This window comes from Melanerpes formicivorus, unplaced genomic scaffold (genome assembly GCF_026170545.1).
Source record: "Melanerpes formicivorus ecotype bairdi unplaced genomic scaffold, bMelFor1.0.p_v2 SCAF_13, whole genome shotgun sequence".
Taxonomy (NCBI): Eukaryota; Metazoa; Chordata; class Aves; order Piciformes; family Picidae; genus Melanerpes; species Melanerpes formicivorus.
The window spans coordinates 9,053,423-9,080,104 of NW_027142365.1; the positions used below are offsets into that span (position 1 = coordinate 9,053,423).

At 37.6% G+C, this 26,682-nt stretch overlaps 1 protein-coding gene across 1 annotated transcript in view; it reads left to right on the forward strand.

The window, feature by feature from the left end:
• The first annotated feature begins 220 nt into the window (after positions 1 to 220).
• UBE3C (ubiquitin protein ligase E3C) overlaps positions 221 to 26,682 on the forward strand; it is a 62,682-nt gene continuing 36,220 nt past the window's right edge. The window contains exons 1-13 of the mRNA XM_068146016.1: positions 221 to 704; positions 8,798 to 8,851; positions 11,836 to 11,910; positions 12,558 to 12,704; positions 13,260 to 13,375; positions 14,941 to 15,098; positions 16,466 to 16,619; positions 17,297 to 17,517; positions 17,791 to 17,945; positions 18,148 to 18,335; positions 24,681 to 24,767; positions 25,422 to 25,579; positions 26,192 to 26,424. Coding sequence (XP_068002117.1) covers positions 639 to 704; positions 8,798 to 8,851; positions 11,836 to 11,910; positions 12,558 to 12,704; positions 13,260 to 13,375; positions 14,941 to 15,098; positions 16,466 to 16,619; positions 17,297 to 17,517; positions 17,791 to 17,945; positions 18,148 to 18,335; positions 24,681 to 24,767; positions 25,422 to 25,579; positions 26,192 to 26,424 — 1,812 coding nt within the window. The 5' untranslated portion in view covers positions 221 to 638. The remainder of the gene's footprint in view (positions 705 to 8,797; positions 8,852 to 11,835; positions 11,911 to 12,557; positions 12,705 to 13,259; positions 13,376 to 14,940; positions 15,099 to 16,465; positions 16,620 to 17,296; positions 17,518 to 17,790; positions 17,946 to 18,147; positions 18,336 to 24,680; positions 24,768 to 25,421; positions 25,580 to 26,191; positions 26,425 to 26,682) is intronic.

A 26,682-nucleotide genomic window follows, 5' to 3' on the forward strand; every position in this document is an offset into this window, starting at 1 on the left:
AGCTACAAGGGGCGGAGGGGACAAGCCGGTTGTTAGATCCGGCAGGCCTGAGGGCTCGGCGTGACTAGCAGGCGGCAGGGGCCACAGCCAGACGCCAGCTGGCCAGAGCCGGCCGCAACCTCCCGCCCCTGCGCCGGGGCCGCCGCGGACCGAGGCGCGGCCCCCGCCGGATGCGGGCGGTGCGCGCGCCGCCGTGCCCGGCTGTCGGGAGCGCGCCGGATAGGCTGCGGGCGGCGGCCATCTTATTTCCACAGCCGGCTGCTCCCCCAGTGCAAGTGAAGCAGCCCCGCCAGTCCCCGCTTCTGCTTCTTCCCTCCTCTCCCTCCCACTACACTCAGCCATCGCCGCCGGTCAGAAAGGGGGCGACCGGGGAAGCGAAGGCCGCGGGGCGGGGGAAGGCGGGGAGGGGGGGGAAGCCGGGCCGCCGTGAGGGGAGCAGCCCCGTGGGGGCGGGCAGCGGGGGCGGCGCGGGGCTCGCCGGTGGCGGGCGGCCGCGAGTGCCAGCCCGGGGGTTTCGTGCCTCCCCGGGACCGGCGGCGGCCCCCTCCGCTGGCCCCTGTCTGCCAGGCGGCCGGCGCCCCCTTTGCGGGGTCAGCTCGGGGGGCAGAACCCCGCTCTAGATGGGATAAGCTGTAAACATGTTTAGCTTTGAAGGGGACTTCAAAACAAGGCCCAAGGTGTCTCTTGGAGGAGCGAGTAGAAAGGTAAGAAACGACGCCTGTCTGTCTCCGCGTTTGTGTCTGTGTCGGCTTCTCTTGTCCCCCGCCTGCCTTGCCGCCTTGTGTTATCGTTATTTTTGCCGTTGGGCCTTCAAAAATGGGAGTAGCTATGACTTAGGTTTAATAGAGAGGGGAAAAAAATCCTCCCTTCCTGATGATGTGTTTATCCCTGTTCTCTGTGGCTTTGTGTTGTGGATTTTTTCCCCCCCAATGAGGCCACACACCCCCTCCCAGGCTTGTAGTGTAGTAAGAATAGTGGGAAGCAAGGAAATGTCTCCGTAGCTCGTCCCTCCTGTAAGCAGTCCGGTTTGTTGTGGCTGGTGGCACCTTCCGAGCAGTTCATCTCTGGGCGAGGGAGTGAAGATTTCGGAGACCTCTTGTCATTGCTCTCCAAAGGGAGAGTCTAGCGTGGGCCCCCCTCGTCGGAGGAACTGGGCGGGGGGGAGACAGCCTTGCACAGCTCGGGATCAATGCAAATCGCTGGGGGAGGCTTCGTCCACGTGAGTGAGGGTTGCGGGGTCACAGGTTTAGCTTTTCCGTCAATCGGTCGTGTGCAGGGTGAGCAGCAGTTAATCGTCCGCTGTACCAGACTATTGAATCTCCTTGCATTTATTGATGGAAAAGAAGTGAAACGGTTTGTTTAGATCTTGCTGATTGGACGGGGTAGTAAAATGTTTCAGCCAAGCACTGAAGGGCATAGAGTTGCCGAAGAGCGAGAGAAAGGACAAAGTGTTTTTAGAAGCGGCCTGATTTGTAAGGGTCGCTTTAATTTGCTGCTGAAGCACTGATTCCCATTATGTCATTGGACATGACGGGGAAGTTTTTGGGTGTTTTCTTTAGTATTTTTTTATTCTTAATTAGGGTAAAAAGAAGTCTTAAACTTTTGTTACTGTGCACTGTAAGCAGGTTTGATTCTCTGAAAACTTCTAAGATTTGACAGCATAGTTAGGGAACTTAAAATACTGCACAGTGTGAAATTAAAATCACAGTGAAGTTTGCGTTCAGATATTATCTTACATAATTTATTAAGGAGAATGTGTAACAAAACTGTATTTAAATCGTGCAGCTTTTAATCCGAATAATCCTGTGGTTACCTTTGATTTTTCTGTTCGTTAAGACTACATGCAGTGGCATTACACATCTCAAAAATACCATAGGTATTCCCCAGCTGAGGTGCAGCTCATGTCCTGGTCCTCAGCTGTACATTTGAGGTATTTTACAACTTTTGACTTAGTGTTACTTGCAGAATATGTTTCCTTCCACAGAAATAAACAACTGTCATAATGTCTGCTTTTATACCAACTGATTTCTACATGAAAATTCATCAGAATTCAATCTGTTTTAATTATATGGCCAGATAAGAATTTCCAAGGGCAAATATTAAAAAGTAAAGGAAGTGGAAACTGAAATTTATGCATAACTTTCACTCTGTCCAATTCAGAGGTTATATTTCATTATCACTTTGATATGGACTGGTCCATAGATTTCATGATTTTACATTTGTACACTGTACATTTATGCTGCAGCAATGCAAATCGGTTAGTTACAGCTTTGGACATCATAGTTATATGGACATCATAGAATGCTCTTGAAATAACTGATTATTTCCAGAAACTATGTGGAATACTATTGAAAGAACTATTTAAATGATGCTGAGAATTACTTCTAAAAATGCTTTTTATGCCCTGAGCTTTTATGTAAACATACTACAGCAGAGATTGACATGGCAAGTGTTTACGTGGGTTCAGTGAGCTTCTCATTATTTCACATCACAGACTTCTTGTGATCATGTTTCTCATACCTACAGGCTTTAGTTTTACGGAGGGCTGAATTAGAAAATGTTTCCTTTCAGCTTTTTGTGCACATGAGAAAAAACAAACAATCTGTTCTTTGCTAAACCTTCTTGTTCCCTCAAATGTGTATAATTTTAGAAAGATACAGTTCCAGCTCAGTGCTCTGTGGGTTAGCTGGGTGATTAGTACTGTGCCTTTATTGATTGATTTGGTGGAATAAAGCACAACTCAGAAATACTGGTAGAATCTATATGTAGGCTGCCAAACATTAAGAATTTCCCTACCCATTCTGGAGAAGTTTGCCAAATGTTGCTGTTGCACCTGTATTAGTAAACTGCTCCCGGTACAAAAGCAGGGACTCCAGATTGAGGAGCTGGTCAGTTCTAAAGATGCCAGTGAGTCCTCCTGACGTGGATATGACTACACCAAAATAAATGATCAGCAAAGCTGACTATTAAAAGTAGCTTTTGCACGTGTAAATGCAGCTGCAAACAGTAACCGTGTTGGTTATGGGTCACATGTTGATGATGCCTTGTCTGACATCATCGTGTCTGTGATGTTTAGGCCTTAGGAAAGGTTTGCTTAAGTAAGCCCTATAAGCATAATCATAGAAACATACCTGGGGACTTTTGGCATTGTGACAGTTATAAAGATCCTGACTCAGGTATGCCTTCTTAAAACAAACTCCTGTAGCATTTTGTATTATGATAGCAGAGAGGTTCCGATTTGTCCTTGCACTGTTTACATCTTATGCTCATGTGCATTGCAATGCTCTGAATTATGGGTGCTGTAGAGAGGCACTTCAACTAAACCTTTTGCCAATAAAGTGGTCTTTAAGTACCATCTATTTTTGTTAAAATCCTGGATTGCAAAACTAATGTTCTCAAGATGATTATCCCTGTGACTGATTCTTTCATAATATTATAATACTTTAATATTTCACAATACATAAATGTAAAAATATAGGTGGTATTATCAGTGTTTGGACTTTTCCTTGTGTCTGTGCTTTCAAAAATCTGCTGATTCATTTGGACTGTTAGTGGTGTATATGTTCAGTGGTGTAGATACTGTGTTTTATTTGCAATGTGATGAGTTTTTTTTTTTCTTTTAACTATTTTTATCTTTTGGGTTACTTATTTTCACCTTTAAAGCATGATCACTAGGTTGTGAAGCTCTTCAGAAGACATTTTCAGATTTAGTTTTAATTGTAACTGGCAAAACATACTTGTATTTTACTTCTGAAGTAAAGTAGCCTCCAAAAATGAATACTGTTACTGGAGATCAATGCAAGAACATCTTGAATTACTAATGGGCTTTTTGTACAGGACAGTAATTGTTGCCTAAAGGCTTTGGCTCCATTATTTCTGTGGTGTGTCAAGCAGGAAAAAAGAAGTGCATCTCAAGTTGGCTAGGGGTGCAGTTCAAATTGAGCTAACCCAACCTAATGTGCAGCAGACTGAAACAGATGGTCCTTCACCTGGCTGGTTCCCGCCCCGTTGTTATATCCCATATAGCAAACATATTTCTTTGAGGTGGAGTGTCACTGTGCCTTCTGTTGGCAGCTAGCAGGTTTCACTAATTTTGTCATAAAACTAGACTCTTGATGGCATAGTGCAGAATCTGTTTAACAGTGTTAGCTTGATTTGGTGCACTCAGGCCTAGCATTCCTTTATTAATTTTATCAGTGTTAAGGCAAACATGAGGTACCAGTCCTTCAGTACATCCATGCAAGGGGTTCCCCATGCTTGTGTGGAGAGGTGCAAGGAGCTTTGTAGCTCCACATCATTCATTTAGGTTGTGAAATATTATGATGACATCTTACAAGTTTTTAACACGGAGAATGGTTAAAAGAATATTATTAAGTCAGATTTACAGTATCACTTGAGATATCTAAAACATACTTTTATAAATCTCAAGACTGTTTAAAATAGAGTATTTAAAAATTATAATGCAGTATGAATTTGTAATACAAATGAGTTTGTGCTGTCATGAACGTAACAATGAAATCAACTTCACTAAGTTTCTTTTGGTTTTACTAAGATGTGCTTTCGTGGAAGACATGGAAATTAACAATGAACACACAGTGATGACTCCACCTGTATTTTAAAGTCTCTTTAATTCCTTTTAATAGGGAAATTTTTAATAATCAAAGATATTTCATTGAAAGAGTTTATTTTATATTTTATTTTTAGTGGTTACTGACACACTATTGAATTAATAGCATAACATAAAGCATTAGATTCCTGTGTGTTTTTCACCCCGCTCACAGCTGAAGTACAGGGGTAGATCTCCAGAAGCATCATGTTTGTGCTTTGTTGTCTATATTCTACACTTTAAATAACTTCTTGTGGAATTAAAAATGATTTGAAAAAAGTGGGCTGTAAGATTGCCAGTGTATGAAGAGATCTGCATGGGTTTGCTTCTGAGCAGAAATATTCTCTACATGGCACTGCCTGCAGAATGAAACTCTCTAGGCACATTGAAGGGGTGTCACTGCTCGCTTCTAAATAGGAACGTTTTACTAGCATACTGAATGCATTGGTTATCTTAAGGATTTGAGCACCAATGGGAGAGGTGAAAAAAAGTTTTGGTTCTGCCTTACTGATTTGTTTAGGAAAGGAAGGAAGTTTGAGGTTTCTTTTAATTATATCTTGTTTGAAGCTATACCAGGTCACAGTGGAAATGAAACAGTGCTGGGGATTTATAGTACAGGATTTATTGATCACAATTACAGATTTAAAGTTTATTTTTGAATGATGGCAAAGACTTGCACTGCTTTGCTCCGAAAGACCCATGTCCCATAATACACATGGCATAGATCTGTATTCAAGTATATACCCCATTCTGAGTCAGAATGCATTTTGTCCCAGACATTGGGATGTCAAAGCCTGCTTGTTTCTGAGACAGTGAAAAGTCACTGAGCTACAATGATGTGTGCAATATACATCCTAAAATTCATAGTAGAGACAATTTGAGGGGAAGTTTTGAAGCAACTTTTTTTACAATTCTTTTGGCCTCTAGAATCTCAAGTCCTATTCCCTTGTGCATGCCTTTGTAGCTACCATGCTAAAAGTGGTTCCTGATACTCCTTACATACTACAGTAAAATTCGAGCTAAAATGCTACAGTATTTCTAGCAAGCACTGTGACATTGATTTCAGTGATGCCAGGCTTTTCCTGGCCAAATGCCTCTTCATTGGCATGTTTTAAGGACTTTTAAAATACATTCTTCTGGAAAATGGTCTTCTCTATGTGTAAACTTGACCATGATGTAAATAGTTGGAGATATGAAGAGCCACCAACTGTTCTAAAGCAGAATTTTTCAAGCTGCTTAACATGTTTTATGCAGGCTAGCTGAGCTGTGTGTCCAATAGAATTTAAATTGTTGAGGTTCAGTTCAAGACCTTGTGTGTCTTCAAATGCTAATTTCTTTCAGTATTTGGAGAAAGCAATTAAGTGGAATTTGTCTTATCTAAAATAATGTCGAAGCTAGAACTGTTTCTGAGAGCGGAGAATCTGGTGCTGTGAATAGCTCTGGCAGTAGGTAGGAAGAGGTGGTGAAACAGCATCTGTAGCTGTCAGCAGTCAGGTGACTATACAGATGGGAGTTGTCAGATGTACATCCCCTGCTGTAATGCTGCTGTCACAGCCAACCACATAGCTGCAACTACAGAGTTTAGCTCTTTTTTGCTCTGCTGTTTCTAATGGGATTTCAGAGTTAACTGTCTTTAAGAAATAATTTTGTTAGCGTACCCTTTGTAGGTGAAGAAGATTATATTGTAGTTCTTTTCATCTCTTATGTGGTGGGTTTATTTTCATTGAGTATTTACTGTTAATTTTTAATTTCTGAAGAGGCAGTGTATTGCTGTTGGGTTGATTAGCTCTGAAGGAGATATATTTATATTCAATAAAAATGTATCTAGTGAGAGCTACTATTCCATTCCTTTACATTTCTGTTCTGTTGGGCCTTATTTGACCCATAATAATTTTTTAAAGGTCAGATGTACTTACCTGAATATTTTATTGAGACAGTTCCTCTATGGTATTTAATTTATACTTTACCAAATGGGTGTTTTTCTTTGCAAACACTCAAAGCAAGTATATGACATTGACTGAAAATTTCAGGTTTTGTAATTTTTTTTAAAGGTGGATTGAAGAGTGCTTGCTTAAAGGAACCTGATTCCTGATCAGTGCAAAGCTAGTGATACACTATGTGAGAATATGTTGCTCTCTTATATCTCCTCTCTTCACCCCCTCCCAATAGTTGTAATGATTTGTTTCTGATAAGCTGTCTTATTTTCCTGTATTTACTCATCTGTTACATTTACTATGTTTGTATAGTTGTGTTTTGGGGTTTTTTTTTGGTACCATTCTCTTCTTCACTGACATACAGCATTTTCTCTTCCATTTTCAATATGTTCTTTTGCTTTTTCTTTCAATCCACTCTGAAGTGTAAGGAAAAATTCAGCACATTTTGCTTCTAAGCAGAGATAATCTCTACATGATGCTGCCTGCAAAATTAAATTCTCCAGGCATACTGAAGGGATATCACTCTGATCACTGCTAGATAGGAACATTTTACTAACATATTGAATGCAGTGGGTATCATCTGTTGAAAATGAAGTAATCTATTAAAAAAAGACCTGAAACTTTAAGCCATCTGTTGGTTAACTGTTTCTTAATTTAGTACATTATTTTATTCTTTTTATGTGTGTGAGGTCAGAATCTCTTGCTTCACATTACCAAGCAGACCTGCAGCCTTTCCTATTGCTTGGGCAGAGATACATCTTCTTATGTATGGATTTTGGTGTGATTTGTTTATACTGTGTTTAATGCAAGGGAAAAAACTCGTGTCTTTAGAGGGCAGTAGCTGTAGTTAGTGGTGTCTTTGGTTGTAAATACTGTCTTTAGAGGAAAACATGGTTAACCATCTTGTGGTTTGGTGGCGTTTTGGGGTTTTTTTTCATTCTTTATGCTTGCTGCAGTAAATTATCTGAAATACATTCCAAATTTTAGATTCCCTTTTTTATGCTTCTGTAGGTTGGGTTGTTTTTTTCATCCTCTTAATATTTGCTATCCTAAAGAAACTGGAAGAATCATGACCTCTTGTATCTTCAAAAAAGAAATTTAGAAGACTTTTGCCCTCATTTTTTTTTGTGTCTGCATATAGATTTTGAAAAGATTCCAGCACAGTTGTTTCAGACATGGTTAAGTATTTTATAAACATTTGTTTGCCAAGATAAATTTTATTTTTACGTGTATAGATACAATACTTCTTCAGCTTAAGTATGTTTTGTTTCTTAACTTTTCTAGACTAATAAGGACATAGGGAGAAAAGGAAAGTAGTTACATGTGTCATAGACGTGCAAAAAGAAAATAGTTTACTTAAATCTATTGTCTATTTTAGACTGGGTTTGGGAAGGTGTCAGGGTGTACTTTAAGATCTTCACTGCGGTGGGGGCTGAATACTCTGCTTTAAAAAGGAATTATTTTTTATATTTCTTTGGAGATTCTTGAAAATAAAGCTTTGTTTGTATTTTGTAATCTGTGTGTACTTGTTCAAGGTTGTGGGTTAGAAGCTAATGCACAAGTTTTCTGTTGTAATGGTATTGTTCTTTAGAGGCCTTGTGAATACTTTATTTTTTTTCTATTGGAAACATCACTGTCCTGAAAGTTTCAGTTTGTAGCTGTAATTTGGGCAAAGAGTTCAAACTTTTAAAAGGAAAAGTTCCTACCATTTCTGTTATAAGTTTGTGTTGACATCTTTACTGGACAAGTTTTGAGGAAAAGCATGAGTAAACATAAGAGCTTAGTGTTTTTTTGCAAGTTAGACAAAAGCATGGGGCTTTGGAACAGTGATTACTTTGAACGTGCCACAACTTGCTGTGCACACCTGGGCCAATGACTTGTGTGCTCTCCAGCAAGGAGAATGCTTGATAAACATTGGGTACTACCTGATTAGAATTGGAACCTTACTGTGGTTCAGCTCCCCTATTTTTAATTGGATGATGTTTGCCTATATTAGTGGGATGCTGAGGAAACAAATTTGGACAGGGACCAGTAACTGTTGGCTGCTTTTTGCCTGTCCCTTTTCAGATAGCTTTTGAGAGAGCTACCTTACATGTATTTGTAAGCATGGAAAATGATTGACACTTGCTTTTCTCCAGGGTTTTGCTTGTTACATATTATGAACAATCCCCAAAGTGAAGTCTAGATTAAATATTGTGAACACATTTGAATCATGTTTGAATGAAAACACAGTAGTATCTTTATTTATGTTTTATAGGAAGAAAAGGCTTCTCTCCTGCATCGTACTCAGGAAGAAAGGAGAAAACGAGAGGTAAAGTAGACTGTAAGCGTTTGCATGCACACTGGATTTTTCTTCCATGTTGTAATGTTTGCAGTCCAGAGTACCTTTGTTGCAGTCAAACTTGTTTCAGGAATGTTTTGTTTCAGTTTGCAAGTTATCTAATTTCTAATACAATAGAATTGGCAAACTCTTTGCTTTTAAAGATGCTTTCTAGAAGTTATTTTAATCTCAAAAGAAGGTAGTTACACATGGACTGGGTGCAGAGGGAAATTTTCCGTTTGTTTTGATGCTCATTTGATCTAGACTACTTTGGGGAAATACGGGTGTTTGGATAGCTAAATTGCAGTGTTTTTTGTCTGTTACTAAGGATTGGTCTCAGCAAACTCTTCTGCTCCTGTTTCTACTGTGTCCTTCAGTAATTCACTTCCCCAGGGTGTGCCTCAGTTCTGTGAAAGTAAAATCAGTACAGTGATTCTTGAATGCATCCTAAAGTGCTTTGAAATAACCTGAGAATTGAGGAACAATAAGAAGTTGATATGTGAGGCTTTAGGAAGCCTTAGTACTGGTTTGTGATGGAACCTTACTGCCATGGATAATTCAATCTGGAATAGGAGAAATAGGCACTGCAAGGAAGTAACACCAGTTTGAAAAAAGAATAGCCCTGGTGAGACCCCACCTGGAGTACTGTGTCCAGTTCTGGAGCCCCTATTACAAGAGGGATGTGGAGGTGCTGGAACGTGTCCAGAGAAGGGCCACAAGGATGATCAGAGGGCTGGAGCACCTCTCCTATGAGGACAGACTGAAGGAGTTGGGGTTGTTCAGTCTGCAGAAGAGAAGGCTCCGAGGTGACCTAATTGTGGCCTTCCAGTATCTGAAGGGGGCCTACAGGAAGGCTGGGGAAGGACTTCTCAGGATCTCAGGTAGTGACAGGACTAGGGGGAATGGAATGAAGCTGGAGGTGGGGAGATTCAGGCTAGATGTGAGGAGTAGGTTCTTCACCATGAGAGTGGTGAGACCCTGGAATGGGTTGTCCAGGGAGGTGGTCGAGGCCCCATCCCTGGGGGTGTTTAAGAGCAGGCTGGATGAGGCTCTGGCCAGCCTGATCTAGTGTAGGGTGTCCCTGCCCATGGCAGGGGGGTTGGACCTAGATGATCCTTGTGGTCCCTTCCAACCCTGAATGAAACTATGAAGGAAAAAAAAATTTGGCTTAAAAATGAGTCTGGCTCTGTAGCTTTCATGCTAGTCAAGAAAACTGTTTGGCCCTTAAAGATGTGTTTGATCTGTGCTAGGTTTTGCAGTTGCACCTGTTTCTGAGTACAGTTACTGCTCTTTTTTTCTTTCCAACTCGAGTGTATAATTATGAACCAAATTTAAGTATGAAGTTACTAGGATTTCACCAGTTAGTTCAGAATGCTGTGTTCTCAGTGACATATGTAAAAAGACATTTTCATGCTTCACAGACTCTTTGTCATATATCAAAATAAGTCATTTGGTTGCTTACTTCTGTCTGTTGCAAAGCCAATGCAGAATCATATACCTCTATATGTGCACACATACATGCAATGATTTTCTGTGATGTGTCAGATTCTCAGAAGATGAGTGACCCCTCTGGGAATAAAATCAGTTATGTCTTTTTAAAAATGCCTGTTGCAGAATCTTAGCAGTGACCTCAGACTTAAAACCTTTGCAATTATGGGTCTCTAATTGACAATCATTATTCTAGATAAAACCTGTACCTGAAAAGAGGAGAATATACCTACCATTTAGTGAAGCATTACATTATGATTATGAAGAGAGAGTGCCTCTCTGTAACTGAAACTCTTTCCTGCTTGCCCCCATACTTTGCAATTTTACTGGTAGGTACTTCTGAGGGAAAAACATTCTTTAGCCTATTAAAATTTTGATTCTGGACAACACTCTAGAGGTAATTAGAATCCTTCAGGTATACAGTTGTTCAGAGAAATTGCTTTAGGGCCTGGTGTTTCCAAGAAAAATACAATAGACATTGGATATTGGATAGCAGTTTTATCTGGTAGTGTTCTGGTCAGTTCAGGTTAAGTGTTTAAGCTGGATCCATCTATGTAGGACCATGAATTAGAAATCGAGTTTTTGCAAGTTGAAAGTTGGTATGAACTTTCCCAAATGTACTTTAACAAAATCTATAAAACATTTTTGTGTTTTTGTTTTGCCTGGTGGTCTTCAGAATTGGTTATGTTAAAATTACCCTTCTTGAAGTGGGTTTCTCTGATTTTTATCACTCATAATCTTTGTCTTCCTCAACCTTTGTAACTTTAGGTTCATGACCAACTCATTATTTACATCCCTCTTTTATCCTCTAAGAAGCTATATGAACATCATTAGAAACCTAATTACAGACAATATTAGAAGCCTAATGACAGCAGCCACTTCCTGTAGTTAGTTAATATGATGCTGGGTGTGTTGTCAGAGTACTCTCTGAGTGGTCTTTCCATAGTACCTTAAGCAAACTGGCTTTCAGTTCCTCAAAGTGAGGCACTGTGAAGATCTGACTTGAAGGAGAGAGCAAGAATTTTAATTAATTTTAATATTGCATTCCTGGTCTTAAAGCATTGTTTAATTTTGCTTTTGACAGCAGTATGACTTCCAAATAACTGAATCAACTGCGTCAACCAATGTCATACTGATATATTTGAGAGGAAACAAATCAGGGGGTCTTCAGTGTTAGCTGATATATGCAGGAAGAGGAATGGTGTAGTTGAATTTGATGACTACTTGGACGTTTAAGACTTCATCTAATAAAAACATGTTTATTTTTTGACTTCTGTACTGTAACATACTTAGGGAATATTAAAAATTCTTTTGCAGTATCTTAATGCTAACTTTATACATAAAAAGCTTTCTTCCTGATTTATTTGGTGCAAGCCTTCAAACAGTGCTTAATTTTCATTAAAATATACATGCAGATTTGATTAAAATGGTAGAAATTAGGAGTCAGTTCCATGGTGATTATTTCCGTTTTCTACTTTGCATTACAGGAAGAAAGACGGAGGCTGAAAAATGCAATAATAATCCAGTCGTTTGTAAGGGGGTACAGAGACAGAAAACATCAAGTAAGTACTTGCATCTTTCTAAATAAATTAAATAAGCCAGCCTGGCTGAAAATGAGATTTTCTGCTAATATATAATTCCATTGAAAAATCTTCACATTTTTGACTACCGAATATGCTCACAAGCTGAAAATTCTTTTTCCCTCCTGATGTTTGGACATTTATTCTGCAAAGCACATCTTTGACAGTGGACCTCAATGGGATTATGCAGTGTTTTTTTTGAGCGAATGAAAACAGTTAAGTATTGGCAGCAATCACACCCCAGTGGAGCTTACTTTTTCCTGATATGGCTAAGGTGGTAGACTGAGTCAAACTGTGTTCTGAACTGCTAGTTGGCTAGTTTATACAAAAAAATTGTTGTATCTGTTTAGATTCACTAACATTTATTGAGTGAAAATGTTTGTGATTATTCTTTTACTTCAGAAGCAACAGATTGGTTGCAATGTGTACTTTCCAAGTTGCAGAAAGCAGTTGTTACGGCTTTAACTATGATAGTGTATGTGTTTTGATCTCTTGAGTAAAGGCATGTATCCATTTTACTACTTTGTAGCCACTTTGGATGGGAGCTTGAAATGAAGCTTTAAAAATTTTACATCTCTGCTTTAAGTCGTAACTATCATTGATATATTGCTGCGTGTCTTCTTTTTAAGTACTCTATCCAAAGAAGTGAATTTGATCGCTGTGCTGATTTGGCCCAGGCTGGAGGAACCTTTTCCACTGCTAATGGAGCTAATTTGACTCTTTTAGTTCGTCAGTTACTCTTTTTTTATAGACAGAATGAGGATTCTAAGCGTTTGGTGAGTACCCTTACATACTTTGATCCGTAGTACTTTTATTTCATGAGCTTTAAAATGCTCTTGCCCTTCAAAATTTTTGAAGGGATGCAAAAATGTCTTTTGAGCATTTTAGTAAAAATCTGCTGGTTTAAATTTAGACAGAATAACTTAAAATTAGATCTTGTATGTGTATATACACACAAATCTGTGAAATTAAACCTTGACTATTTCCTTGTGTATAATTCACAGTCATTTATTAAAAATAATATACTTGCATTAGAATTTAATTGTTAAATATTATTTTTCACTTACCTTGGGAATGACACAGACTATCTGGGTTGGGTTTTTTCCCTTATGGGTCAGTAGTATATCAGTTGCAAAATCCCTGCAAACTTACCAGCAGTTTTGTAGTATATGTTGTGTAACTTTTTTTTTCTCAGCTGAACATAATATTCTTGCTTGGTGTTTTGTAAATCCTCCATATGTATTCAAAAGAACATGGAAATATTACTATCTGTGTTGCAGTAAACAATGTAACTTGTTATAAACATTGAACTTGTGCATATCTTTTCTCAGATATGGATGTGTCAGAATTTAATTAAACAGAGTTCTCAGTTTGTTAAGCAGTTGGATGGTCCAGACAGACTTACTTGCTTATTCCAAATAAAAAGACTGTTGGGGCTGTGTTGCAGGTAAACTCTTTTTTTTCCTATGTGCTGTTGTCTAAAAAGTGTTTAAAAATTGTTGGGAATTTTTTGTTTCTTTTTGCAGCAGGTGAAGTATTAAATGTAAATTTTATTTTATAAAGAAGACTTTATATGTTAAATACATGTGTAGGCCATTGCAAAGCATGCTTGTTTCTGAGTAAGGGCAATGGATTGGTTCTTAAGCTCCACTGACTTTCAAGTTAAACATGTACTTGGGTGCCCTGCCTAGGATAGGACATTCATGCAGATGTTCTTACCTGTTTGTATGTAGGGCTGTCATTAGCAATATTTGTGAAACCAGAAGGTATGGGGAGCTGATAGCAATGAGAAGATATTATCTGAGTTAGACTGATGTTCCAAAGGATATGCTTTGGATATATTTTGTTTTAAATCTAACATAATTTGAGATACCCTTTCTTGTGCTTTGTTTTGAATTTAAGGTATGTTACACAGTAACATTACTGGCTTTGGCACTGCATTTATTATTTGTAGTGGCAGGATCCTGGGATGAGCACAGGAAAGCAAATGTATTGCTCTTATCAATATTAGGAACTAGTTGTACTCTGCAGTGGTCTAAATTTATTTTCTTTTTTTCCCTTTTAATGTTGAGGCTTTTTTAGAAAATGGTTTCATTTGAGTCACTGAACCTTGTGTTCTTACAGTTGTGCATACTGTATGTATAAAACCCAGTGATATCAGATGCTGAAGTAGACTTGAGTGGTGGGCTTCTAAGTCCATGTACAGTGGAACACAGTTGTAGGGTGCTGGATCAAATGGAATGTTTTTACTGCAGTTGAAATTGCAGTTTTGCAAATGCAACTGATAGTATTTTCACTGTCCCTGTCCTGGTAATGTGGGAAAACAAAAGGAGTGAAAGGGCTGTCCCTGCCTATACATATAGGGAGAGTGAGGGAAGACGCTTTTCTGAACTTGGCTTTGCCAGCATGATGATGAGTGTCTGTGCTCGCTTTTTGAACTGCTTTAATGTTCTGCAGAAGCCCAGAAAGCAAGCAGTGGGACAGGTAGCCAAAAAAGTGTGTCCTGGGGAAAACTTCAGATTCACAAGGAGCTGTAGCTTTTGATGGTGTGGTAAAGAACTTGGCTGTGTAATATTGTAGCAAAAAAAAAAAAGGTAGCTTGATTTCTGCTACATCTGTGAGAACAGGTTGTCTTGTCAGAGTATCTTTGTTTTGCTGTTCAGTGACATGTCTGAACTATGGTTTTAAAGTAATTTTTGCCAATAGGTCCTTGCTCACTGCAGAAGAGTTGGACTAGATGACCTTTGGAGGTCTCTTCCAACCCAAACCTTCCTAGGATTCTATGATTTTTCTGAATGGCTGGGAAGGAAAGTTGCTAGGGCAGTTATTCCTATGTACATCTCATACTAACAAATTCTAATTCTAAACAGACCCTTGGAAACCAAGTATCAATGAGTTGTTTTAAGGAGAATGTGAAAGGTTTTTTTTTAGTTTTGTTTTTAAACCAGTGTGCATATGCTGATGGTGAAATAAGAGCAATATCTCATTAAATAATTTTAATTTCATTTATAGGCTACTGCAAAATTGCAATGATGACAGTCTGAATGTTGCACTTCCTATGAGAATGCTTGAGGTATTTTCATCTGAGAATACATATTTGCCTGTTTTACAAGATGTCAGCTATGTGACATCATTAATTGAAGAAATTTTGCACTACATGATTCAAAAAGGTGAGTAGCTGGGAACTACAAGTTCTGGGAAATACTGGAACAGAATGTGTGATACCTGAAAGCTGTCTTGTTTAATCACATTTTTGCCTTTACCACAAATACAATGAGTTAAGTGCTGTGTACGGTAGCCTATACTAGAGATAGAGATTTTGCTTGTAGGGAGATCACTGCTTGAGAAGTTACTATTTGATTTCTTTGGAAATTCTTTTTATAAATTGAATATTCTACCAAGTTAATTATACAGACTTCTAACACAAATTTTGAGAGTAGGTGAGTATTACCTAACAGAGGTTTTATTCCAGTTGCTGTTTATGCACACACACATGCATGCACATGTCCACATGCACACACAGGGAGGCAGAGCTAAGCTTTAGTTGTGTAAAAGTTAGATATGGTGTTACAGTGCTGTTCTCTACAAATGCTGATGGTAATTATTGTCATAAATTGGCATTACCTGTTCATCCTGCTGGCAGTAGAGGCATCTTAGCAAAGGGATGATGACTGAGCTTTTGTTTCCTTTGTACCAACATCAGCAAAAAACATTACCCTGGGAATAAATAAAAGAAATATTTGACATTGTAGCTTGAGTTTGCAAGGCTGTTATTCCTTTATGATGACTCCCATTTGTAGCATTGTATATTAAGTTAACTAGTCTCTGATAAAGGGTTTTAGATGGAACCTCTCAGTGGTGTGACACTATTTATGCATTTAGAGTGGCTCCTGTAGTTGTGGAACTTCTGTCTTAGTTTAGGAATTGATTGAGCAAGAGGAGGTTGGTTTAAGAAGCATAAAATCACAGGATTCCATTTGTACTTCAGCAAGACAAAAATAGATTGCCCTCTACACATATCTTTATGACTTGGGTGGTGATTTATTATTGTCTGAGAGATCCCTGTTTTGGAAGCAGTAATGGTATTCTTCAGCCTGCCTAGGCAAAGTGTTCCTAGAATCAAGATGCTCTACCAACACATCTCTTACCTTTATGATGCAGTTTTGGAGTAGAGGGGAAAAGAAATGATTTCTGAAATGGTGGAAGGACACAGAGGCACTCAGAGGTGAAAAGAACATCTCTTTCAGGGGTCATTGTTTAAAACAATTAAATTATTCACTTCATCATGGGTATTTGAAGATCAGACTGACTCTAAATGAACCTGTGACTGTATGAAGTGATGTTTCCAAGGAGGTTCTTGGTATATCCTATTAGTTGTGTGAGTGTGACTTGGACTATTGTAAAATACCTTCCTCAGTAAAGCCTCATGCACTGATTGTTAGGTATTTTTCATGTTAAGGTTAAGTACAGAAATTGTTCTATATGAAAAAGAAGAAAAACAATACTGTATTTTCAAAGTGGTATTTCTCACTTGCAGGCTACTACAAGTCGCTTTATTTGTTAATTAACAATAAGCTTCCCTCGAGTATTGAGTATTCTGATGTTTCTCGAGTCCCTATTGCAAAAATACTTCTGGAGAATGTTCTGAAGCCATTGCACTTTACATATAGCTCCTGTCCAGAAGGTGCAAGGTAAAGTTAAAAATAGATATTTTTATACTCATTTGATATTGTCTGAGTGTGCAGTTTGTTGTTGTTGAGTGTCTAGCTGTTCATTTAGTGCTGTTTACTGATTTATTTGCAATACTAATGATTTTTTTGATAATGCTGTATGTTGGTGGAACAATGTAGTTTCAGGTGTGTTTAAGGAAAAAGGCAATAAAATGCTGAACACTAAAATAAACAGCACAGACAATAGGAGATACCATGATGAGTAGGAACACAGGTGTGGAAAAACTTAGGTGAGCAGAAAAGCAGCTAAGCGCAGCTGAAAAGAATGTTGGAGTTAAAAAGTTTGACAGGATATGAGGTTTATGGAGAGAAATGACTAAATCATAGCCTGCAAGCAGAAAGAATCAGGTATGTAGAAAGAGGGAACAATAACACGTGTGATAGTGTTTTGTGATAATTTAGTATTGGGGAAGGAGACTAATTGTGCTTTTCAAATTAATTTTTTATTTCAAGATTCTGAACAAATTTAACTTCAGAAGAGTTTCCTGTGAGTTCATTAAAAGTTTCCAGGATAAAATGGAAAAAGCATCTGTGCAGGCTTCTTCAGATCGTGCTCAAACTTGCAAATTGATTATTACTCTGTGGTTGTGGGAAATTTTACTTGTGTTTTCTACAAAGACAATTTGTTTTCATTTCAGGCAGCAGGTTTTTGCAGCCTTCACAGAGGAGTTTCTGGCAGCACCTTTTACAGATCAGATATTCCATTTCATCATTCCAGCGCTTGCTGATGTGCAGACCATTTTCACTTATGAACTCTTTCTGAATGCACTATTACTAGCAGAAAGTGGATGTTCAAGAAGAAGTGATCAAGCCCCTTGGCTTTTTTACTTTGTATTAACAGTTGGAGAAACATATTTGGGTGAGAAAGCTGAATGGTTAATGTATTGGTTTTTTTCATATTTGAGTTAATATGTTACATATTTCCACAATGTGGTTTGTTGCCAAGCAGGAAGGACAGTTTGTGAATAAAAATATTGGAGAGATCTGTTTTATTAGCCATTCTTCCCCTTTTTCAGTAAAAAATGCACTTAATTTGGGAAGGCTTGGCATAATGTGTTTGATCAGGTATTAAGTACATTTTACAGTGCAGTATGATGTGCTTAATGATACTCTGTTTCAATATATGTTACAGGATCCCTTTCAGAAGAAGGTCTTCTAGTGTATTTAAGGGTACTCCAGACTTTTCTCTCTCAGCTGCCTGTGTCTACTGCTGGTACAAATTGTCAAGATGCAAACAGTGATTCTGAAGATGAGGATGAAGAGATCAGTAAAATGACAACTACACCGGTAAGCAGTGTAGAATTTGTTTAAATGAATTTGTATTATAGCAGCAACAAATGCAGGCAACCACCATGGTCATCATAAGTCTGGTATTTTTCTAGATCTGTGTAGAAGGGAACTTGCTTATTTCTTAAGTAGTATTTTTTAAAAAGGGGATACTTGATTATTAAAAAGACTTAAAGCAAATTCTGATTTAATTTGTTTGCAGGGTGATGGGAGAATATCAGTTCAGTACATAACTGAAGAGTGTCTGAAGAAACTGGATACAAAACAACAGACAAACACTCTGCTGAATATGGTTTGGAGAGATTCAGCTAGCGAAGAAGTCTTTACCCTGATGGCATCAATCTGCCACACGCTGATGGTACAGCACCGAATGATGGTGCCAAAAGTCAGGCAAGTATGAATAATAGTGATGTTGAACTATAGTACATCTGAAGTCAATTTTATTAGATAAGACCTCTTTTAAATACCCTGTGGGGATTGTTCTGTGTTTTCTTTTAGACTCAACTGAGTTAAATAAGAATTTCAGAATTTAATTAATAATTCCAGGCAAACCACAGAGTGGATTCTTTCTGTTTCCCGTTTTACTTCTTATGGATCATGCTTTCTCTGTAGTAATCACTGAATCCAAAAGTGCAACATCTTGAGCTGCTTAGTGAGTTGCAAATAGGTTAGTCTTCACTGTGATGACAGAATATTATGGAACAGGTAGTGCTTGTGACAATCACCCACAAATAGGGTTTGCAAGGATTCTTGAAAGTGGTATATCTGCCACTTTGTTCAGAGGCACTGTTGTGTCATTCTAGCTGAAGTTTGTCTAGCTTGTTTTTAAATCTTTCAGTAATGTGGATTTGAGAGTCTCCCAAGCTGAGTGCTGAAACCACCATAAGGGGGTCTTTAATATACAGCCAGAATCTCTCTTGCTATAAATGGCAACCATTCCTAATTATTGAAAATCAGTGTTGTTTGGGAAGGCCTTTAACACCTGAGATGGAGATAAAACATTTATTCATTTGTACAGCGTTCTTTTACAAGGACTGAAACCCACAGATGTCAGTAACAATGGAAGAAGATTTTTTTTGACCTTTTTATTATCAGACTAAGACCCAAAAGTATTAACACTGTTCTGGTGCAAATAGTTTTGAGTAAGTATGTAGTGGCTGGTAGTAAAGTAAGTATTTAGAGAATGTTGTAAACATAATCAATTCAAACTGCATTGTAAACAGTGATACAGAAAACTAATTAGGTGCTATCTTAGCCTGGTGGTGTTTACAGCTGCTAGAGGAAGTAAGATGTCAGTGAAACTGTGATTGCTCGATTAGGGTAATTAGTTCTTTGTAGACTAATTGCATTAGAGCAGGATGTGAGACCTGAAGATCATAGCAGCAGTTGAATTAGTGTGCCCACTTTATTGTTGCACGTAGTACATTGCCTTGGATAGTAATTACTGAGTTTAAATGCATCACTGCTTTGGCTTGAAGTTGCTGGTGAACTCTGTGGAAAAGGGTGTTTAATGAATAAAGAAGTCACACAGAACTTCAATTGTATGGGTATGGCATCTATTTCCTCTAAGCAGCCGTACCAGGTCTTTGCAGTTATTTGTGGTGACAGGCTCGTTGCACACTGGGCAAATTCAGGTGCAGTGAAAGCTCTACTCAACATCTTTCAGCAGAAAAAAAGAGTACAAATTATAACTTTTGAATAGCTCCAAAATAATTGAATGTACCAATTTTAGAAAATAGCAGAAATTTGTCAGCAACAGAACCAGTGGAATTACTTTTATGGTCAGGATGAAGTTAATTCATACAGATATCTGTATGAATTAAAGTAGACATTTAATTACTAGTTCTGTCTTCAAAGTCAGTAGCAAGTGTTGGGTTTGCCAGGCATTATCATGACATGAAGTCCTACTGTCCTATTGCCAATGCATTTTAGGCCTGGCCTAAGTTGCCAAGCAGCTATTTTAAACATTGCTTCTGACTGTTTTTCAAAGGATTTGATGATTCCTTTAAAGGTAATAAATATTGTGCTATTTTGAAAGACAGTTAAAAGATCAGAGTAAAGTATATCTATTTAATTAAACCATGTGGAAATAGTTGAGCAGAAATAATGTATTTAAAAATATTTTAGATATATTTTAAGAGCTCAAAATGCCATTAAGCTCAATTCAAGAAAAAGATTGCAAGACTGGAAAAGCCGTACTGGTAGCTAGTATTCAGTAAGCCAGATGAGAGGTGTAAAATAAAATCCTGTTTGTAATGAAGTCATTGGGAATTATGCTTGTTTTCAGGGGGGCAGGGCTTTAATCTTTTCACTCTAAAGTTGGTATGTATTATTTAACAGTTATTAAATAAGAAAACTTGAATCTTGGAGTGTAGTTCTCATTTTAAGGAGATGTAGAAGACCTTTGTTCACCAAAGTTATACTTAAATTCTGTTTCTGCAAAATACTTAGAGGCCTATTTTAATACTGTAGACAGTGGGTCATCTCTATGGTTTAACATTAAATAGTAGTAGACACTCTGCTTGTACTGGGATTTCAGTCACAATCATCCATCTGATCAGTACCCCAGAGTGATTGCTGATCCTGGTTTAACAGTTTCATAGTGAGTGCACATTACTCCTATTTAATTAACATGATACTGTTAATGTTAAGCTGTGGTTGAAAATAGTTTGAAAGCGGACGTTCTGTGTAGTGTGAGCAGCCTGTCTTCATATGTGTGTAAAAGCTACTTTGGCCTTATATCAGGCTGAAATGTGATTCTGCACTGCTGTATTTTTCATAAACCCAGACACATTATATAAGACCTTTTTACTTCTTTTTTTAAGCTTTGCTTTACATTCTTCGTCCAATACAAAGCGAGGCAGAAAGAAGCAGCCTGCAGAGCGGTTTAGTTCATTTAAGTATGGCTTTGTATGCTGTCCCTTACCTGTGACACCTTGCAGTTCTGAAGTGTCAAAATCTGCTGCCCTGGCAGCAGTGACCTTTCACAGACTGTATGAGCTCCTCTCATTCTGGTGTATTCTCTTCATTAACTTAAATGGTCTCAGTGGGAAGCTGGGCCCAATTTATGACCTAGACTGAAAATCTTGCCTTTAACTAATTAACTTGTAGTGGTGCCTCAGCTAAATTAAGCTTAATGGGTCATTTAATCTGTCCTATTGCACAGGAGGAATTTGACACTTTTTTTTTTAAACCAGAGGTGCCCAAAATACTCTTCTGGCAAGTATACATAAATCATGTGGCCTTCGTGGACAATTAGATACCTAGAGAGAGAAACAAGGTTCTAAATAAATGGTCATTATGTACTTACTTTTGGGAGCAGGTAATTTTATATGATTAAAATAGATACTTCAGAGGAAACATCAGAGTGAATTTAATTCTATCACAGCCTATGGCTGAGACAGTGTGTATTTTTCCATTTGCAAGGAGCATTCCACTTTTCTGGTAACAGGAGCATGGTTTTCCCAAACTCCAGTGCTACATCTGAATATTCAGCTTCACAGAAAATCTGTGAAGGAATCCCAGTATATAATGATCTCATGTATATAATGATCCCATGTATAATGATCTCATGATAAAAAAGTTGGTGCAGTAAGATTTTAAAGCAAATGCAGAACCATGGGATGGGAGGGTTGAAAACCAGGATTTAAACTTTATCAACCACATTTGCTTTTAGGATAGTACAAATATTGAAAACGAAAGTCCAAAGTTAGATTGTAAAAATTGACATTATCAAACAGAATGTCTAATCTTTGTGATTTCTGGTGTTTTTGGTTTACTTTAAAGAAAAGTAAGAAGTGATCAAGCTTTACAATATTTGATCTCTAAACTTCGTGGATTGGTAATGCTTTGTCTTCAGGGTATATAAGCGCTCTCTGTCAGGTTCTGCAGCTTAGCAGGAAGAATTCTCTTGCACCGTCTCATTTTAATGCAGTTCTATCTAGAAATGCTGTTTTTCAGCACATCTTTTCTCTGCCAAAGACCAACTGAGAATCACAGAATGGTAGAATGAGGTAGATATTTTGCTATTAACAATTTTTTTTCTTTACTTTTTTTAATTTAAAGTTGGGGTTTTTTTCTTTGACTTTTCATGTGTTTGTTTCTTTTTTTTTCAGTGTGAAGCTGATTACTTAAACTATTGCAGAGATAAGGTTTTTCAGGGCCATTCTTGAGGCTTTGTTGATTTTTGTTGAAATTGTTTTTTGTTATAATTGTTACTTTAGAATTGGAGAAATGGATTTGAGTTTTGTAGGTATTTTGTGCAGGCAAAATAAGCTATATGACATCTTTTGCCAAACTTGCATTTTTGTAGTGAATCAGATTTTCAGGGAAGGGAAATGTGAAAGTTGAATGCATTCAGCATTTCTGGAATTGGGCCATGGAATATAGCAGTTGCTGAAATTGACTGCCTGAATCACGGATATGGAATAAAAATGGCTAAAACTTAGACAAAGGTTATTATTATAAGCTCTTAAGGTTTGTCCTTTTTTCCCCTTCATTATGGCTGAATATTACTAGAATGAAAAAATGAATTACATTATGATAGGTTCAGTGTCCATAATATTTGTTCATTTCTGCTAAAACTATTACATAATTTCCAGGGATGATTGTAAAATTAACAAGTTTTCACTCGGAAGCCCTGTGAGACCTAATGGCACTGTGCCAAATTGCTTTTCTTTTCGAAGATGAGGCTGAAAACTGAAGGTCACTAAGGAAATTTTTCATTTCAGAAACCAAGACATCTAAGCTATCATTCTGATATTTAAACATTAGAATACAAATCCTTATTCTAAATTAGCTAGATATAATAAGCTCTTCCTCAGGTGATAATGTATAATTTCCAGCCAAATGTCAAAATAATGTGACTTTAGAAGGAAATAAAATTCCCATGTATCAAATTCAGGTTGATTTGCAAAAAAAAAATAGTAATTCCACTTACCTGAAGCAGAACTTAATTTTACCATAAAACTTATATTAAACTTGCATTAGTTGGCATCACTTCAAATTTAGCTCAAACTTTGAAATGATCACCAGTATGCAGTTTGTTTGGAATATGTGAAGCTCCCAAGACTTTTAAAAGAAATAATCTATGTATTTAAACTCAAAATCTTTTAAATAAGATGGATGATATCTCAGCAAAGATGCGCTGAAAACCAGAGATGGCGTATGTTTCATTTATACTCCTCCTGCATGCCCCCATTCTATTTCTAGAACTCCTTGTACCTGTGAAACTCTATCCTTTCTGTTACGTGAAGGGTTCTGCCCTTCCTCAGGCTACTTTGTTTCTTTGTCGCTGGCTTTTGGTGAATGCAGGTGCATTGAGAGCCTGAAGAAGAGACTAGCAGTGTGGGTGCATAAGAGACTGAACTTCACAGAAGGCAGAAAAGAGTCTACAGGACTTTAGCAGCCCAGTAAGCAGGGACCCAGAGGCAGTATTTGTGAGTGTGTGTAGGTTTTCATGTGGTGTTCTTTTTGTTTTATTTTAATGTCTTTAAATGGATTGCTGCTTAAAGCATTGTCAAATGTTTTTAGGTGTTTACTGACTTTTTTTTAATTTCTTTTTTTTTTCCACATTTTTTCCTTAATGAAATGTGTGCTTCCTTTTCTTTGCCATCTGGCAAATTTTAATGTATCCATATGGTCTGTAATAAATACTGTTCTTTCAGGCAGCAGCTAGACTACCCTCCCTGCTCCCATTTCCCAGCCTCCTATCTCTTGTATGTGTGGTCACAGGGAGTATTGATATTATGAGGCCACTGACCTCTGAGAGGAGATGTGGACCTGAGCATCTGTTTTACCTTATTTATTCTTATAGTAATTAGGAAACCTAGGAAAGTAGCATTTGGGATAACTCACTGAATATAGTTCTTGAGTATCTAAAAAATGACAGTGCAGTCAAAGCCTGCTTGATTTTTCTAGAACACACAGATTGTTTCATATGATGTTTTGTTATGTATGTTGCTACCTGCAGGGAGAAAAAAATAGGGTGGGGGAGACTCTTTGAGTCCACGAAGCTTTTTATTTCTCATTTCTTCAAAAAAATCAATCATGCCATAGTCATGTCTGTAATAATATGGTTAAAGTCAGTCCTATATATATCTGACTTGTGAACAGACACATTTGTTTGTTTAATTTAGTTTCATATAGTCAGGTGTATAAACCATTTTTCGTCTATGGATGGACTAGCATATGTGTATGGGAAGCTACCCTCATAGGCATTGTTCAATTGATGCTGCTATTTTTGTATCTGTTACACAGTATATATCAGTAAAGTTGTTGTATGATTTTAAATCAGTAGTTGCTTCTAGCATAAATGAATTTTAAGTGTTTTAGTCTACTTTTCACGAAAATGGCTAAGCTTGCTAATGTTGGAAGAAACACAGAAGTGGCTGGTAACTAGTCGGTGTGATTTCTCTTTATTAGACGTTACAAAATTCCCATATAAACTGAGAGTATATATTGTTTTTAGCAATGCATATTTAATGCTGTGAAATACTGAAATCTTGGGATGCAGAGTTAATGAAAATGGTGCACTTTTAGATATAAGGATTTATATGCTCATTTTCAACTTTTGGGGCTTTCACCAGATTTTAATGAAAAAGAACCTCCATCTAGAAAAAAGAATTCTAAATTGTTAATGTTTGAGAAATCCTTAACAGAGAAGTTCTTATGGAAGCATTGTGGTTTGTGAATACAGTGCTTTGGAAAACAATTTATTTGAACTTCCTTTTGCAGGCTTCTTTATAGTTTAGCCTTTAATGCCAGATTCCTGAGACATCTTTGGTATTTGATATCTTCGATGACTACACGAATGATTACAGGGTATGTATGATACCATTTCTGCAACAATCTTTGTTAAAGTAGCACATACCTAATGAGCAGACAATGAGACCATTAGTGACATGACAGTGTTTATGGAAGATGATTAAAACCGAAACTTTAGTGGTTACCTACTTCCTATGATTTCATAAAACCGAGCAAACTCTTGGCAGTTGGACAGTAATCAATAAAATCTGTGTTTACAGTGAGGTGAATGTTTTGTAGTTTTTGGAGTGCTTCCTAGCATCAGTTATAACAAACACCAAATCTACAAGTGCATCATCTCAAGACTTTTATCTCTTAGGCTTTAACTAATCCATAAATTGATGGTGGCAGAAACGTGTTTCCAGGAACTGAGGCATTGAACCTACAGATTTGTTCTGTGCTGACATGCAGATGAGTTACTTCACGCCTTTATTGTAAACCAGAAAGTGTCTGCAGTCTGTAAAAGTTAATGCTGAAGTTCATATCGAGACACTGAGATGCTGTATTGACAAGAACTTAAAAGACTAACTTTATTTTACAAGGATGGGAAATAGTTATTTAACTGAGTCTCATCCTTATTTTGCTGTAGGAACCACTGCTAAATACTTGGAAGCTGAAGTTAGTATTTTTGAGACTATTAACAATCATTAATTTGCCATTTTGTGTTTTAAGGTCTATGGTGCCGCTTCTTCAAGTGATTTCAAGAGGCTCTCCAATGTCTTTAGAAGACTCAAGTCGAATTATCCCTCTCTTCTACCTTTTTAGTTCTCTGTTTAGTCATTCACTAATTTCTATTCATGATAATGAATTCTTTGGTGATCCAATAGAAGGTGAGTTCCATGCATACTAAATAGGAGTGCTTTTTAGAATGTTTTTGTGTAAGGCTATGGAGTTCCCTGGACAATGATTTGCTGACATCTGTGGTGAAGGCTCTTCTGGGCTGACTCCCCTGGGCACTCAGCTTTCAGCAGGCTCTTTCATGGTGATTGCATTTAATAAAAAGAGGGAAAAAAATGGTGGCCTACACTTTGTGAACCCTGGCATTATAGGCTCTGATGTGGAAGTTCTTAATCATGACCTCTAGTCATGAGGTCTTGGGTGGTAGGTTGGACTTGATGATCTTTGAGGTCTCTTCCAACCTTGGTGATACTGTGATAATGTAATTTTTAACTTCACTGTCCTCACTGATTCCTTCTTCTGGGCTGAACATGTAGTCTAATGTAAACTAAGAGAATGTTATAATTAAAATCACTGTGAGTGCAAACAGTTGCAAAACCCAATTGACTTTATAAGTGCCTACTCATTCTCTTTTTGGGTGATTCTTGCTTTCCCTACTTTCCCTACTTTTAGATATTGTGTGTGAATTTATACAATTAAAGAATTGTTCTTTTATGGCAACACAGATTAAGAAAAAGTCATTTAAGGAAACATGTTTTGTGTAGTTGTAGGTCAAAGACAATCATCCATGATGCCTTTTACACTAGAAGAGCTTGTAATATTATCACGCTGCCTTCGCGATGCGTGCTTAGGAATCATAAAGTTGGCTTATCCAGAAACAAAACCGGAGATTCGTGAAGAATATATTGCAGCATTTAGAAGTGTTGGAGTAACAAAAAATACAGAAATGCAGCAGTGTATACAGACAGAACAGAAAAGGTGGATTCAGTTGTTCAAGGTAAATGGTGTCAATTTCAGCACATATTTAAGTAAGATTTTCAGGCTTCTGCTGAAGAGATGAGATTAGCTTTGTGGTGTTTTTTTCCCCTGTTAATTACACTTGTAAATATTGTTGCAAGGAATATGGATTTGGGAAGGTTCCTGTTTGGTGCAATTGCTAAAACTTGAGTAGTTAAATTCTACAAAACTAAGAGAATTATTTGCTTCCTAATTTATTTTTCTTGCTTATCATGTTTATAAAAAAGTTATGGTACAG